General features: G+C 38.0%; 1 protein-coding gene across 3 annotated transcripts; it reads left to right on the forward strand.

The window, feature by feature from the left end:
- The first annotated feature begins 10821 nt into the window (after window positions 1-10821).
- LOC311067412 (C-C chemokine receptor type 5-like) lies at window positions 10822-13929 on the forward strand. 3 transcript variants are annotated; one of them, XM_084089252.1, is made up of 3 exons: window positions 10822-11260; window positions 11512-11603; window positions 11687-13928. In XM_084089252.1, the coding sequence occupies exons 2-3, from the start codon at window positions 11521-11523 to the stop codon at window positions 12762-12764; spliced, it is 1161 nt and encodes a 386-aa protein (XP_083945378.1). In that variant the 5' UTR covers window positions 10822-11260; window positions 11512-11520; the 3' UTR covers window positions 12765-13928. The 3 variants fall into 3 exon arrangements, with proteins under 3 accessions (XP_083945378.1, XP_083945376.1, XP_083945377.1); XM_084089250.1 differs by lacking the exon at window positions 10822-11260 and having other exon boundaries at window positions 11365-11603; window positions 11675-13929; XM_084089251.1 differs by lacking the exon at window positions 10822-11260 and having other exon boundaries at window positions 11365-11603.
- The last annotated feature ends 2330 nt before the right edge of the window (window positions 13930-16259 follow it).

The raw sequence follows: 16259 nt of genomic DNA on the forward strand, positions 1-16259 counted from the left end.
CGGAGCTGCCTGAGGGATCACATCATGAGTCTGATCAAACCCCAAGTGGAGTTCTGGTAGATCCTGTAGCTGAGGCCTTCCTTTCTGCACCAAAAAGCCATGTATCTGACATGTCAAGAGATGTAAGAACATCTGTTTCTGATGGAGACACAAGAGGCGTCTGACCAGGATATCGGGGATGATAGTGTTGAAGGCCGAGCTATAATCAATAAAGAGCAACCTAACATAGCTCCCTCTGTGCTCCAGGTGGCTCAGTGCTGTGTGTAGGGTGATGGCTATGGCGTCTTCAGTTGACCTATTTGCCTTGTAAGCGAATTGATGGGGGACGAACGAGGCAACCTTTAACCCCCTGAGGTCGGCGGTATCGCCGGCGATACCAGCTCACTTTTTTTTTAGCAGTGTAAATGAAACTCATAAATACTCGGTTGACTTTGATTTTCCATTGGAGTTTCATACATCAATCGATTCTGTTAAATGTGTATTATTTTTGTGTATACTCACAATAAAAACAAAGTGTTGTGCTTTTTGCCAAATAAAGAAAAATAAACACGAAGCGAGTTCTGCCTCCTCTCTGTCCGTGTAGTCCATTCTGAAACGCGTCCGAAAATGAACCATAACTCAGCGAATACTCAGTCAAACAGGCATACAGACATACAGGCATGAAGCTTGAATTCTCTTCTTTCAAACGAAGTAATTTTTATAAAAAACAAATATTCACAGTTTATGTAATATGTATGCAAAGAGAGAGATGTCAGTCGTTCTCATCTCAGCTAATTAAGTTTTAATGTGCTCCGCCCACGGAGAGCGCGCGCTATTCAAACGCAAATGTGAGCCGATCCAAACAACCCTGTGAAACGCCCACATCAGCTGGATAACACACACCGCGAGTTCACTTTCAGACTTATGTACTTTACGATGCTGTGAGGAATAATACTATCTTGATAATAATCCTGCAAAAATTTACCTCAGAAGTTCTGGAAGTATCATTTCGAGGAGCAAACGGATCCCGCTGAGGAATTAGGTCAGTTCTGTTTGCTTTGTTCTAATCGGAATGAATGAACGCAAAGATGCGTGCTGTTGTGGAGCTACTACAGCTGGCAAAAATACTGTTTTAATATGAATCGCGAATACAAAGAAAGATTACACTGGAAATATTGTTACAATTTTAAATGTTGTTGTAATTGTATAACCTTAAAAAAAAAAATTTTTTTTTTTTAACCCTCTGAGGTCTGAGCTGTTTTCTGGGCCCTGGAGGTGTTCTGACATGCTCTGACATTTCTGGTTATTTCTGTTACTTGTGACATTTTCATGGCTAAAGTCTAATTACACTGTATTCAGCACAAACTCTGCTACAATAATATATCAGCAGCATGTATGTAAAAGTTTGTAGTTTTGAGATAATGACATTTATGCGTGGTTTTTGAAAATACAAAAAAAAATTCTCACTGAAATAAGGCCATGAAACCCATACTGATTATTTCTTCACAAGACTTTTGAAAATTGTATGACGTAGCCTAGAATATTTGCTGCAAAACTATGTGAAAATCACCCTGACTGCTCATTCAGATAAGACAATATATTGATTTAAAAATTTTACGACGTGTTTTGTGTGAAAAAGCCTTATGCGAGAGCTCATTAATATGTAAGCTTTTCTCACCTGAGAAAGACAAAGAACCTCCCCTAACGGCCCTATTAGGAGCTATCAGGCCCCTATCATTCTGAGCAACCTTGCACAATACTGTAAATGAGGAGATTTAAAAAATAATGGCTTTTAAATTGTTTGGATTTATTTACAACACAACATAATCCAAAGATACACAACAAATGCCAAAAAAGCACTTCAAAGACAGAGACCTTTGTGCCATTCCTAAAAACATTGTACATACCTTTCATTTCCAAGATTTTCACTTTACCATGTTCACGTACTGAGACTCATGTGAATGTTGAAGTCCTCAGTGGCATCTGGGACCTGAAAAAAAAAAAAGTGAACATACTGATATCAAGAGAAAGGCCTGCACGATTTTGGAAATAAATATTAGATTTTTCTGGTTAAAATTGCTTTTTAAAATTCCTTTTTAAAATTCACAGAATACACACACACACACACGTTTCCAACGATATATAATATAATGAACACCAGGTTTGTTGTGCCTTGTAGGCATAAGGTATATGCGCAGTGCGGATAAAATAATAATAACAATAAATAACCTATAGCAGCCTATAAATCTTCCAAAAGAAGCTAGAGAAAAATATATTGATTATCATGTTACTTCAAATGTTTCCATCCGTTATGATGATATGAAATGAGATAATAATAAAAACATGAAGCCGTTTGGTGCGTTTTGCTTTCATCCAAAATATGATACATTCAAACGCGATCGCTTGCAAAATATGATACATTCAAACGCGATCGCTTGCAAAATATGATACATTCAAACGCGATCACTCTCAAATATAAAACATTATGGTTACCATAAACATATCTATGTTTGAGCAGATATCCACAAACACAGTAAACACATATGATACATTCAAACGCGATCGCTTGCAAAATATGATACATTCAAACGCGATCGCTTGCAAAATATGATACATTCAAACGCGATCGCTTGCAAAATATGATACATTCAAACGCGATCACTCTCAAATATAAAACATTATGGTTACCATAAACATATCTATGTTTGAGCAGATATCCACAAACACAGTAAACACGGGTCTAAATATTATAATATTCCCCATATATCTAGCAACAGTTCAGCTGCAACGTGACATTTATGCAACAATAACAAACTAGGCTATGTAAGAATTTCTTACCTTATCTTTCTTGTCTTCAAATCGCGTTCTTCTTCTTCTGAGGTAGCCTAAATCCAATGTAAGCTCAGGCACGTCTTTCAAACTCGACGAAAAGTGAAGTGAAGTGTTTTGTTGTTGAGGTAACGAGCGCGTTCGCGTTCCATGTGGAGATTTGCATGTGAATATCTTTTGCGCGAGTAGGCGTGGCCAAATTAACTGTAATGAGCAAGCGTTTGAGAAGCTGGACATCTTGTTGGTTTTATACAAATTACTTAAACAGAGAATATTTGTTTTCGTTTTGAATCCGATCATTTAAAAGTACACACTTAAATGTTTATAAAGGTATATGGCTCATAAATGTGTGACAAGTATTCGCTGAGTTTTGTTTCAGTTTATAGACGTGCTCAAGAAAAAAAAGTTCACCGCGACGGAGAGGCAGAACGCACACCCTGTTTATTTTCTTTATTTTACAAAAGCACAATGTTTTGATTTGATTGTAAGTGGACACATACAAAAGGAGAAATATCACAGATTCTTTTTTTATATTTCTTTTTTCTGTATGACCATAAATGATGGAGTAATTTAAGTTTATAGTGCTACAATGTGGAGAAAATCCGGCAAAACGCGTCGGCGCGTTTGTCGACCTCAGAGGGTTAAGTATATATATATAAGGATAGATGTAAATATAAGGATAGATGTAAACAAAATCTTAAAAGGTCATTATAAGCCTTCTCTTTAAATAATTTTATTATGCTTTATTAGTGACACATTTGGGAAGAGAATATATTCCAAATCTGAAAATACAGTATGAGAACAATTAACTGCACAATTACTAGAAATGTTTACCTTGGATATTGTACAATTTGCAAGCAAAATTTGTGGAAAAAACAACAAACCAGTTATATATTGTCCTTGCATTCTTGTGGCTCAGTCACACACCTGAATGAAAGGCTCATTACGTATGCAGCCTCATTATGCGGGCCCCATTGACTCCTCAGGTGTGAATCACGCCCACCCGCATATGGCCTTTCCAAACAAAAAGTGTTTTACAAGATTTAAATCAATGTATTGTGTTATGTGAATGATTAGGCAGGATGATTTTCACATAATTTTGAAGAATAAATTCTAGGCAACGACATCCATTAATCAAAAGTCTTATTTACATATATTTAGAATGTGTTTTATGGCCTTATTTCAGAAACTTTAGTTTTTTGTTTTTAAAAAAACCATGCATAAACATTATTCTATCAAAAATACAAACATGTACATGCAAGTTGGTTACATATTATGGTAGCCCTGTTTGTGCTAAATAGAGTGAATTTACACCTTTGCCATTAATATGTTTATAAGCAACTGAAAAAAGCACAAATGTCAGGGCATGTCAGAACATCTCAAGGACCCCAAAAACCCCTCAGACCCCAGAGGGTTAATGTGACCCAAGACCAACCGTTTCAGGCATTTGGTGACGATAGGTGTAAGTGCCACTGGGCGGTAGTCATTAAGGCTGGTTATATTTGATTTATTGGGTACCGGGATGTTAGTAGTCGACTTTAGGCAGGCTGGAATAGTAGCCTGTGTCAGGGAAAGGTTGAAGATGCTTGTGAACACCTGTGAGAGCTGGTCAGCACAGGCCTTGAGTACCTTCCCAAGTATACCGTCTGGTCCTGCTGCTTTCCTGGGGTTCACCCTACTGAGCATCTCTTTCACTTCCTGTACCTGCACAGTCAGCGGTTGGAATCTGGGGGCTGGTTGAAGCTGATATGATGTAACTGCAGACTGTTGGGGTGGGGTCTCAAAGCGTGCAAAAAAGGTATTTAGCTCTTCCACCAGTGCAATGCTTGAGTCCACAGCTATGCTGGTCTGTCCCCTGAAGTTGGTGATCTGCTGAATGCCCTGCCATACCTGCCGCGGGTTGTTATTTGAGAGATGGCTTTCTATTTTCCTCCTGTAGTCAGCTTTGGCTTTCCTTATCCCTCTCTTCAGGTCAGCTCTGGTCGTGCTGTATAGTGCTTTATTTCCTGATTTGAAGGCTTTATTGCGATTTTTGAGCAGTGATTTGATTTGACTGGTCATCCAGGGCTTCTGATTGGGGAATACCCGGATGCGTTTTTCCACCATGACATTCCTCGTGCAGTACTTGATGTACGATAGTACAGCCTCTGTATAAACTTGCAAGTCGTGATCTTCAAAGACACTCCAATCAGTGTGTGAAAAACAGTCTATTAGCTTATGAAGTGCATCTTCTGGCCAGATAGTGATCGTCTTTATCAGTGGGGTTGTGCTTCTTATAAGAGGTTTATATGCAGGGATGAGGAGCAGGGAGAGGTGGTCCGAGTGTCCTAAGTGTGGAACATAGACAGTATATCAACTGGACACAGCGACCCCATTGGATTCAACGGAGACAAGTGAAGCCAATTAGAAGCTTTCACTTCCTGGGGGTCGAGCGTACTGCGCAGACTCAAACTGAGCTTGACGACGTAGATGTGACGTGAGCAAACCGTCTGTCTTCTAGTAGCTGTGCCAAGATAAATCTGAATCATTCCCTTCCGAAACTTGCAGAGACGGAGAGTGTGAGTAGGAGCTGTCCATAAGCTAGGAGCAGGAGAAACTTTTAGTAGGTATTCTGATTAATTACTTTGTCATTTTGCCTCCACATCCTCCCGATTGCCCGCGAGCTTCTCCTCCTGTCCATACGGTAATCTCTCTACTGTGCGACAGAGAGTCGCGTGGTTATGACGCAATCGTTAGCCTATTTTTACAAAAATTTCTTCTACGGGGCCATAACGGAAGCTACAAGGTAATGAAGCCTTTTATACATTTTCGTGTTTCTTTAGAAATAAATAATGGACAAATGGAGTCTTTAAACGCCTCAGATGTGAAGTTATTCGCTGTCAAAGTGACGCCAAAATGAATGGGAGTCAATGGGATGCTAACAGCAGGTGGGGGTCCGCTAGCCAATGGCGGCGCCCGGGGGTACCTTCAAAATAATAGAAAACCATGCCCCCCTGGTGTGGAAGCTGTGTGGTCTTATATGCATGTTTAATGTTTGTGTAAACATGGTCTAATGTGTTTACCCCTCTAGTAGGACATTTTACGTGCTGATAAAATTTAGGCAAAATGGACTTCAGATTTGCTTGATTAAAATCACCCGCGATAATGTGTACTCTGTCAGGGTGAGACTCCTGTTGTTTGTTTATGCTGTTTGACAGCAGCGAGAGAGCAGTGCTAACATTAGCATCGGGAGGTATATATACAGCCGTAATTATCACTACTGTTAACTCTCTAGGCATAAAAAAAGGACGGCATTTAATAGAAAAGGACTCGAGGTCCGGTGAACAGTGCTTATGTATGGCCTTATTATTCGTAGACCATTTGTCATTTACATAAATACACAGACCCCCCCCCCTCTGCTCTTACCGGATGCTTTGGTCCGATCGTAGCGATGCATGGAGCGTCCCACTAGCTGTACAGCTGCGTCGGGGATATGCGGGTGAAGCCAGGTCTCAGATATGATTGAAATACAACAGTCCCGGACGTAGCGATCTCCTTCGGTAAGTAAATTCAGTTCATCCATTTTGTTGGCTAACGATCTTGCGTTGGTGAGGAACATACTCGGAAGGGGAGGCTTGTGGGGATCCTTCCTCAGTCTTGCAAGAAGGCCGGACCGGCATCCCCGCTTCTGCCTTCTCTCCTTCCGCCGTCTTCGCCGCCTGCCAACGCCCACAACAAACCACGGAGCACCCGCCGGTCTCGCTATCTCAGTAGGGGTGTTATAAAAGCGGCTAGACTCTGCAGTAATTTCCAGCTTTGAGTTGAAACCAATGTCTATTAATTCCTGTCTGCTGTAGCAGTGTGCAAAGGAGCGTAGGGAACATAAAAACTCTAAAAAAAAAAAAAAAAAAAAAAGTGCTAAGAAAAGTACTAGGATCGAGGAGCTGCAAGCCGCTGCGACTGTGCGCGCCGCCATTGAGAACACGTTACAATTCTGTTACAATTACAATTACAGTTCTGTTACAATTGTTAACAAATGTTATTTGACAATTAATGAAGAATTACTGATGTTGTCTGCAATTAACTATTCTGTACATTTACATTGGTGTACTTATAAGTATTATGTTAAGTTTTTCACATTGTATATCATTACTATGTGTTTAATGTGAATAATACAAGTTAGTGGTAACGGCAGCAGATTCAAGTGTCGACGCTGTGGTCCATATGAATGTCTGCAGTCTGTCATCAGCCAATGTAAATTGTCTTTCTTCTTGTTGTTTCCAAAAAAAGATAAATTCAAGCTGAACCCCATTTGTGAGTGTGTCCTTCCACATCCGTTACACTATCACTTAGTATATCACTATAAGTATTATACTGGCAGAGGTGTAAAGTTCAGGTTCAGAAAGTTAAAGTCCTCCGTATTTTGTTCCAATCACCTGGATTTGCTAATTAGTAGGGTTGTTCTAGTATCGGAAATGCCGCCGATACCAATAAAAATTCTGGCATCGGTATCGGCGAGTACATCTACCCATGTACCGATCCGATACCATTTTATTAAACAATACCTAGTTATGCACGCTAGCTTTGCTTTATGCTGCAAATCGGAGATCAATTCTTCTTCGCTGCTCTAAACAGTGGTTGCTTGTGGCAACACAGGAAGTTGTGCTGTTGCCACAAGCAACCACTGTTTAGAGCAGCGAAGAAGAAATGAAAACGCAAATTTTCAAATGCAGGCGCTCGGCAAGCGCATAATGTAAGAGACGCTGGCGCCCAACATCAAATGGCAAACATAATGAAAACGGAACAAAACTGCGCTACTTGTTATTTTGTGCTTCACGGACCATTAAACAGTTTGGAACAATGCAGCGCGAGCCGATCTTGATCAAGCTAACTGTTACACTGTTGCTACACAGCGCTAAGAGATCCAGTGAAGAAAGCATTTGAATTCGCCACTGAAGTAATAACATCGCTGCGAGATCTACGTTAGTGAGAAGCATTCACATTCTCCGTTATTAACGGATCAAACAGCGCTGACGTGGAAATCAGGAACATTGTGCTTTCAAGTAACGTTACGTTGGTTTTATTTTGACATTATAAATAAAATTGCTGCCCTCAAATGTTAATCTGAAATAAAATAAACCTTTGTTTATAACTTAACTACTACAATATTACATTTTATTTTTTTTATAAGGAGCTGTTTTTGTTTTATATGTCAATTATAGCTCCATCATTGCTCAAAGTAAAAAATGATCATACTTTATGATGTTAATAAAAAAAATAAAAATGTAAATCAAGGAAATTTCTCTGGCATTTCTTTCTTTTTGCTGTATTGAAAACGTACCGAACCGTGACACCAGTGTATGGTATCGAACCGAACCGTGAATTTTGTGGACCATTACACCCCTATTATTCATATATCATTTTTTAGATTCCTAGATTTATTTGTTGCACTTTTTTATACAGTTATATTGTAAAACTAAAATACCTTTTATAAAATAATTCTATCAATTCATACAGGGCTAGTATGAATTGCAGCTGTATACACACCCAGGTATCGGATTAGTACTCGGTATCGGCCGATACCCTGAGTCCAGGTATCGGGGAGGAAAAAAGGGTATCGGAACATCTCTACTAATTAGCAAAGTTTTTCAGCCAGGAGATAGAACTAATTAGTGAAATCAGCTGGCTGAGGTCATGGGTGGAATAAACATATGGCAGGACTTTTACTTTCTGCCCCCTACACTTTACACCTCTGTATACTGGTAATATATTATACATGAATGTATATGTCTTATTTTTTTTAGGCGTACCTCTGTACTGCGTTGTATTTCCTAAGCACTCTAAAGAGTGGGTTGCCAGGAAACTCTTCGAACCAACCACGCAAACATTTAGAGAAGCTCTGGTTCATAAAGTTCTGGAATGCTGGAAGGACCCACAAATTATTTTTAAGGACCAGTCATTCCATGTGAAAGTTCCCAGTCTACCTGCAAATATTGCACAGAAACCGAAACCTGACAAAGAGGAGGCTATTTCAAAGCACCAGTCCAGGTTTACAAAGTAAACCTTCTGTACAATTTAGGTTTTTTTTGGTACATATAATTATGTGTCTTAGTAGGACTTTTACCAAAGTATTATCCGGTGTTCTCTGTAAGTGGTGTTGTTATTTCACTGTTTACCCATTTTACATTAAATTTGTCTTTGTTTTGTTTTTTGTCATGTTACTACTTTATTATTTATTCAACAGTGGAATTGTGACATGTACAAAGAAAAACAACACAGTATATTAAAAAAAATACATTACAACACCGCATAAAGGTTGCATAAGGTTATTTATTGAGTGCTGGCATATGTGATGCCTAAAATATGGAGACATTTTTTTTTAACATCAAATTAAAAACAAATAAAGTTTGGTAACCAAATGTTAAATTAAATATTTGAGTACTATTTTAATGAATACAAATTACTTATTTACAAAATACAAAAATTGTAACACTTGCACTTGTAACACTCTGAAGCCAACATAGGATCCAGACTGGGATGGGTATTTTACTCTAACAGCGTGAACAACACAGGAGGGAAGAGCTCTTGAAAACCTCTTCCAAGTTTTTCCCCCTTCAATATCCATTTAAGCACAACTCGGTATGCCACCAACCTGAGCTGACTGTAAAACAAACGCATAGAATAAATAATACTGCTATCCCACACCTAAAACTCCATACTATTTACACAAAAATAATATTTACTCAAGAGACAGTGCACCATCAGGCCTTGGTCGACACCTCCAGTTTATACGAGGTATGGAGAATACTACTTTGAGTACACTTTGACTCAACAAAGGCAGAAAGCCTTCATACTGTGTTACACAGCGGTTCTCAGTCCTCTCACCGGCAGCATCGTGAACTTGTAACGGAGGCATTCCAATAGCCCAGCGTTTGTGCTGCTACTGCAGCCACCTCGATCTCCCAGAGCTCCTGATCACTCCGGTTCAAACAAATATGAAAAAAAAAAAAAAAAAACTCAGTCTCTTCTTGGATTAACTTGAAATCCTCTGACATTTTTCTTTAAACACTCTCGTTTTAGACTTCTAATTCGCGACCAGTGTTTTGTTTGGCTCTATCCTCTGTGCTTCCGTGTTTGTCACCAGAAATTATGCTACGCCTGCGTCCTACGTCATACGCTGGAACGCCAGTCTCTCGTGAACACGCGTACGACAGTTAGCGTAAGTTACACATTACAATTTATACATTTTTAAATATGGATATTTTTCTTACACCTGAAAAATATCCATTTTTCTTACTTTAGACTTAAAAACTGAAACAGCCATTCACTGCCATTATAGAGCATGGAAGAGCCAGGACATTTTTTTAATATAACTCCGATTTTATTCGCCTGAAAGAAGAATGTCATATACACCTAGGATGGCTTCAAGGGGAGTAAATCATGGGCTAATTTTCATTTTTGGGTGAACTATCACTTTAAGCAACCTCCTAAGGTATAGTTTGGGGAACACGCCTAGAAATTGTATACCTTTAGTTAAGTTATACCTTTAGAGTTGTCGTAGCGTACTAAGAGACAATGTTATTGGGAAATCCAGGCCAGATGTCCAACTTCAAACAGCATTCCAAACGTTAAATCCAAGTAGGAGGTGGGAAAAATCTGAATTCTGAGTTCTCTGTAACGGAGCATAATGGTGTATTGCATTTGTCCTCAGATTTCTAGTTCCCAGTGACTTTTAACTGGGACCTCCCCTCAAGTCAGAGTTGCGACTGGGAAACTGGGGGGAAGCTCAGCGCATCAACCGTACTGAAACAGTAGTAAAATTTTGTATATCAGCGCATTTTTTAATATAACTCTGATTGTATTTGTCGTTTGAATTATTTGTCTGATTTGTCTTGATTGTATTTGAATTTTCATTTTTGGGTGAACAAACCCTTTAGTAAGTTCAGTGTTGTTTCATTTTCATTGTAAAAACCATTAGTTCTTAATTTTATTTATTTATCTATACAGCAGCTCTGGAGAAAACAGTGATGTCATCGTCCAGCTCAGTTCAGTTCTCATAAAATGGTGTTAATGCAGTCAGATCAATAATATTGAGTGTCCCCAACTAAGCAAGCCAGAGGCGACAGTGGCAATGAACCCAAACTCCATCAGGTGACAGAATGGAGATTTTAATTTTTGATTTGATTTTTAATTTTGATTATTATTCTTCTTTTCTTTTCTTTTCTTTTTTTACAAAAATAGCAGACTTGTTAGTTCCTCTTCATTTTTACTGATGTGAGATGGTGGAAGCAAATCATAAGTGAAACTAGCTCTGTTCCCCTTTCCCTTACTTTAAATGTCATACACTAATTTCTTACATTTTTATTAGATTTAGTAAAAAGTAGATATTAGACAGATATTATTAGACAGATATTTTTAAATAATTTAATCATACTTAATCATACAAACTCAGACCATTGGAACATCTGTTGTGGTAAGCCCCTTTTCCTCTCATTACAGAGTTTATACACTTTGTGAAACTGTTGTGAAATCGTTGCTAGATCCTTTGTTAATTTATACAGAGGAAATGTTAAACACAGATGTGTGGTGTTGTTGTTTCTTTTATTCACTTGAGGCATTCGGCTGAAAAGTGACTGCTGCCCGTTTTGGATTCTGGTTTAAATTTTATTTTGTGATTATAAAAGGTGTTACAGTTTTTTTTTTGCCTTTAAATTTGGATAGCAGCCATTTATCATGAACAGGACCCTTGCAATCCGTCCATGGACAGCGATGGTAACCAATGGTCCTCTTCAACTGTATCATCACACTTTATCCAGGTGAGGTTATAACATATAAACATTTAAGATTATTGGTTACTGTCGAAATTGGAGTTCTGTTTTACTTACAGTTTCTTTTCCAGCTCAAATGATAGTAAGAATGGGAAATTGGATGATGAGCCATATACTGATGTGCCATACGACTATGATGACTTCTATGCTGAAAATGTTGATTCATCTGCGTATTCCTGTGTTTATGGAGAACATGGAGCCAGCATTCTTCCAGTGTTATACTCCCTTTTGTTTGTGCTGGGCTTTCTGGGTAACATACTGGTGATCTGGGTGGTCTTGATGGGAGTCAAACTGAGAAGCATGACCGACATCTGTCTCCTGAACCTGGCTTTATCTAACCTGCTGTTGGTCTCCTCTCTTCCCTTCCTGGCACATTATTCCAGAGACCAGTGGATCTTTGGAGATGTTATGTGCATTATGGTCCTCAGTGTCTACCACATTGGATTCTACAGTGGGATATTCTCCATTGTACTGATGAGTGTTGATCGATACTTAGCTGTAGTTCATGCTGTGTTTGCCTTGAGAGTCCAAACAAGGACATATGGGATCTTAGCCAGTGTGTTCATGTGGATTTTTGCTGTTTCAGCATCCTTTCCTGAGTTGTTGCACCTGAAAACCACAGGTTATAATGAACAAATACATTGCACATCTTATCCAACAAATGATAAAAATTCTTACCTTTTTTTGAGGACTTTTGGTATCTTGAAAATGAATATCATGGGTTTAATTCTCCCACTTATTGTGATTGGATTTTGTTATTCAATGATTCTGAAGAGACTCCTGACAGCTCGCTCTTCCAGGAAGCAGGACGTGCATCTTGTCATTGTGGTGATGGTGGTCTTCTTCTGCTGTTGGGTTCCATACAATGTCACAGCTTTTATAAAAGTCTTAGAGCTGAATGAACTCATACCTCAGTCTTGTGACAGCAGTAAGGCAATTAGTCTAAGTCTTCAGATCACAGAAGCTTTAGCTTACTCACACAGCTGCCTGAATCCCATTATCTATGCGTTTGGGAGAGAGAAATTTAGGAGGCACCTTTTCAGACTCCTGTACAGGACACCCTGCTGTAGACTGCAATTCATGAACCTTACACAGGCCACAGTTTATTCCCACAACACCAATGATGAGAAAACTAGTACAACAGTATAAATATATATATATATATATATATATATATATATATATGTGTGTGTGTGTGTCGTAGGAGAAGCCACACTATATGACTGTGCGTCAAATCTTCTGACACTGCCAGAATTTGATTGCAACGGTCATTAATCAGCTGTCAGCGAACATGTCAAACAAGACTTCAGATATTGAGGTATAGAATCAGAGGAATATTTTAGGATTCTCAACATTTGTCTCCGACGGCCAAACTGTGGCCAAAATTACAGTGTAAACCCAGCTGTAGATGAAGATCGGACCACATTATATGAGTAATCAATGCAGAAATGTACATACATTTTTATAAAAGAAAATTTAAAGCAGCTTATTTTAAACTACCAGAACAACCACGTAAGCTTTGGAAATATTAAATATCTTAAGTTACCAAAGTATCATAGTACCATAATTAATTAAAATATCATCTTTTGTGTTTTGCGGAAGAAAGGCAAACAGACTTGGAATGAATGGCATCATGGAATTTTTCTTTTACAAAAATAGCAGACTTGTTTGTTCCTCATTTATATGAGATGGTGGAAGCAAATAATATTTTTTTTCTAAGTGAAACTATAGCTCTGTTTTCCTTTCTTCCTTTAAGTGTCATAAACTAATGTCTTAAACTTTATTTGATTTTGTAAAAAAAAAATATATATATATATATATATATATATATACTTTTTACAAAATCTCTCTCTCTCTCTCTCTATACTATATATATATGTACACACGCGCACACACACACACACACACACACACTTAATTTTGTTTTGAATCTACCAGCATTAGTGTAGTGGAAATTGTAAAAATTAGGAAGCTCTGCACCCAGAGTCTGCTGACTTTAAAAAAAAAAAAAAAAAGTACTTTCACACCTTACGAGGTGTGAAAAAGCATAATGAATTGCAGACGAATAACCCTTTTACACCATGAGCATCAGGCTGAAGGAAACTCAAATTCACAACTGTACTGTTTTTTTTTTTTTGTTGTTGTTGTTTGCCTATTTAACTTAAATGAAATGCATGTGGTAACATCTACATATTGTTGAAGTGAAATTAATTGTGTAAGATTATTAAATATGTAACTAGATTAAATATATAATCTATATATATTGCTGAAAATTCAAATCACTTAGTAAGTTTGATATAATCTGATTTTGTTAATATGATGAAACTCTATTTCCATCTTGATGTAAATACATTGTTATCTCAAATACAATTTTCACTTTGATGTTTGGATTCCGTGGTTTATCACTGCTGGAAATCTTCGTCTCGGTGTACATTCCATCACTGTTTGGTGTGGATGTTTTCTACCTGCTCCTTAATACCAATTATTTTATTGATTTCAATGCATTTTTGTAATATTGTGACTGACTGTTCTACTGCGTTTGGGTCCTTCTCTTTCTCATTGTTAAAGTTATTGTCCAGCTAAAGTTAGTTTGATTGATTCACTTCCGTCACAACGATCTTAAAATAAATAATACAGAATTTTTATTGCTTCCACATAGCCACGCGAACCGGAATTATCCCGACAACGCTTTATCCATAGATAGGTAAAGGGAGGGGAGGGAGGCCTTCACAGGGAAGAGCCTAGTTGACATTTCAGTCAACGTCCAGACATGTCGTCGCGTCCAGACGCAGGTCCTTCATCAGATCTGGATACAGCCTGGATCCGGCGGACTGCGGTAAACCTCAGGATAAACAGAGAGACTAATATTAGCGTAGACGCCATTCTTCTTATGATGTAACGAGTACATCAGGATTTATGGGAAGTGTTCCTGGTTCCAGCTGACCTAATCTATGCAGCCTAACAGTGAATTATAAAAGTCTATAATGTGTTATGTGTATGCTAGGTCAAAGAGATGTGTTTTTAGTCTAGCTTTGAACTGACAGAGTGTGTCTGCTTCCCGGACAATGTTAGGAAGACTGTTCCAAAGTTTTGGTGCTAAATAGGAAAAGGATCTACCTCCAGCAGTTGATTTTGATATTCTAGGCATTATCAACTGGCCGGAATTTTGAGATCGCAATAGACGTGAAGGACTATAATGCGTTAAGAGCTCGCTCAAGTACAGCGGAGCTTAACCATTTAGTGCTTTGTAAGTAATCAGCAATATTTTAAAGTTTATATGATGTTTCATAGGGAGCCAATGCAGTGTTGACAGAACTGGGCTAATATGGTCATACTTCCTGGTTCTGGTAAGAACTCTAGCTGCTGCGTTTTGGACCAGCTGTAATTTGTTTATTAAGCGTGCAGGGCAACCACCCATAATAGCATTACAATAATCTAGCCTTGATGCCATGAACGCATGGACTAATTGTTCCGCATTTTTTATCAATGACAGCATATGACAAATGCAAATGAAAGATTGGTATCAAAGAGCACACCCAGGTTCCTAACCGACGACGAAGACTTGACAGAGCAGCCATCAAGTGTTAGACAGTATTCTAGATTATTACATGAGGAAGTTTTTTGTCCAATAATTAGAATCTCTGTTTTTTCAGAATTAAGTAGTAGGAAATTACTAGTCATCCAATTTTTTATATCACCTATACATTTCGTTCATTTTGTGAATTGGTAAGTTTCGTTAGGGCGTGAAGAAATATAGAGCTGAGTATCATCGACATAACAGTGAAAATTAATTCCATGCTTCCTAATGATATCTCCCAAGGGTAACAGCAACGGTCCTAGTACTGAGCCTTGTGGTACGCCATACTGAACTTGTGATCGATGAGACATCTCTTCATTTACTGCTACAAACTGATAACGGTCAGATAAGTATGATTTAAACCATGTTAATGCAATTCCACTAATGCTAGCATAATTTTCGAGTCTATTTAAAAGAATGTTGTGGTCAATAGTATCAAATGCAGCACTAAGATCGAGTAACGAGTAACACTAATAGCGAGATACAACCACGATCGGATGATAAGAGAAAATCATTTGTAACTCTAATGAGAGCAGTCTCGGTACTATGGTACGGTCTAAATCCTGACTGAAAATCCTCACAGATATCATTTCTTTCTAAAAAGGAACATAGTTGTGAGGATACCGCCTTTTCTAGTATCTTTGACAGAAAAGGTAGATTCAAGATCGGCCTGTAATTGACTAATTCTGTAGGATCAAGTTAGAGTTCTCTAATAGAGTTAAGAATGTCTTTAAATGCCAGTCCCAGTGCATCTTTTTCGTTATCTACATGTATATTAAAATCACCAAAAATTATGATTTTATCTGCAACCAGTACTAAGTTTGATAGAAAGTCAGCAAAATCTTTGATAAAGTCTGTATGGTGCCCTGGTGGCCTGTATACAGTAGCCAGCATAAATCTCAAACGTGATTTATCATTTACACTATATATTGCTATATTAAGCACCAACACTTCAAAAGAATTATATTTGAAACTAGACTTCTTAGTAATTCTAAAAATATTACTATAAATTACAGCAACACCTCCCCTTTTGCCTTTCAGACGAGATTCATGTTTATAACGGTAAT

The sequence above is a fragment of the Abramis brama genome (genome assembly GCF_963993115.1).
Source record: "Abramis brama genome assembly, chromosome: 17".
Classification (NCBI taxonomy): Eukaryota; Metazoa; Chordata; class Actinopteri; order Cypriniformes; family Leuciscidae; genus Abramis; species Abramis brama.

What these genes read in the sequence shown, in the direction of transcription:
- LOC311067412 (XM_084089250.1), top strand. Translation starts at nt 11,521, where the DNA reads ATGAACAGGACCCTTGCAATCCGTCCATGGACAGCGATGGTAACCAAT. An exon ending in TATCATCACACTTTATCCAG is followed by an intron (nt 11,604 to 11,674) that starts GTGAGGTTATAA and finishes TTTTACTTACAG; the next exon opens with TTTCTTTTCCAGCTCAAATG.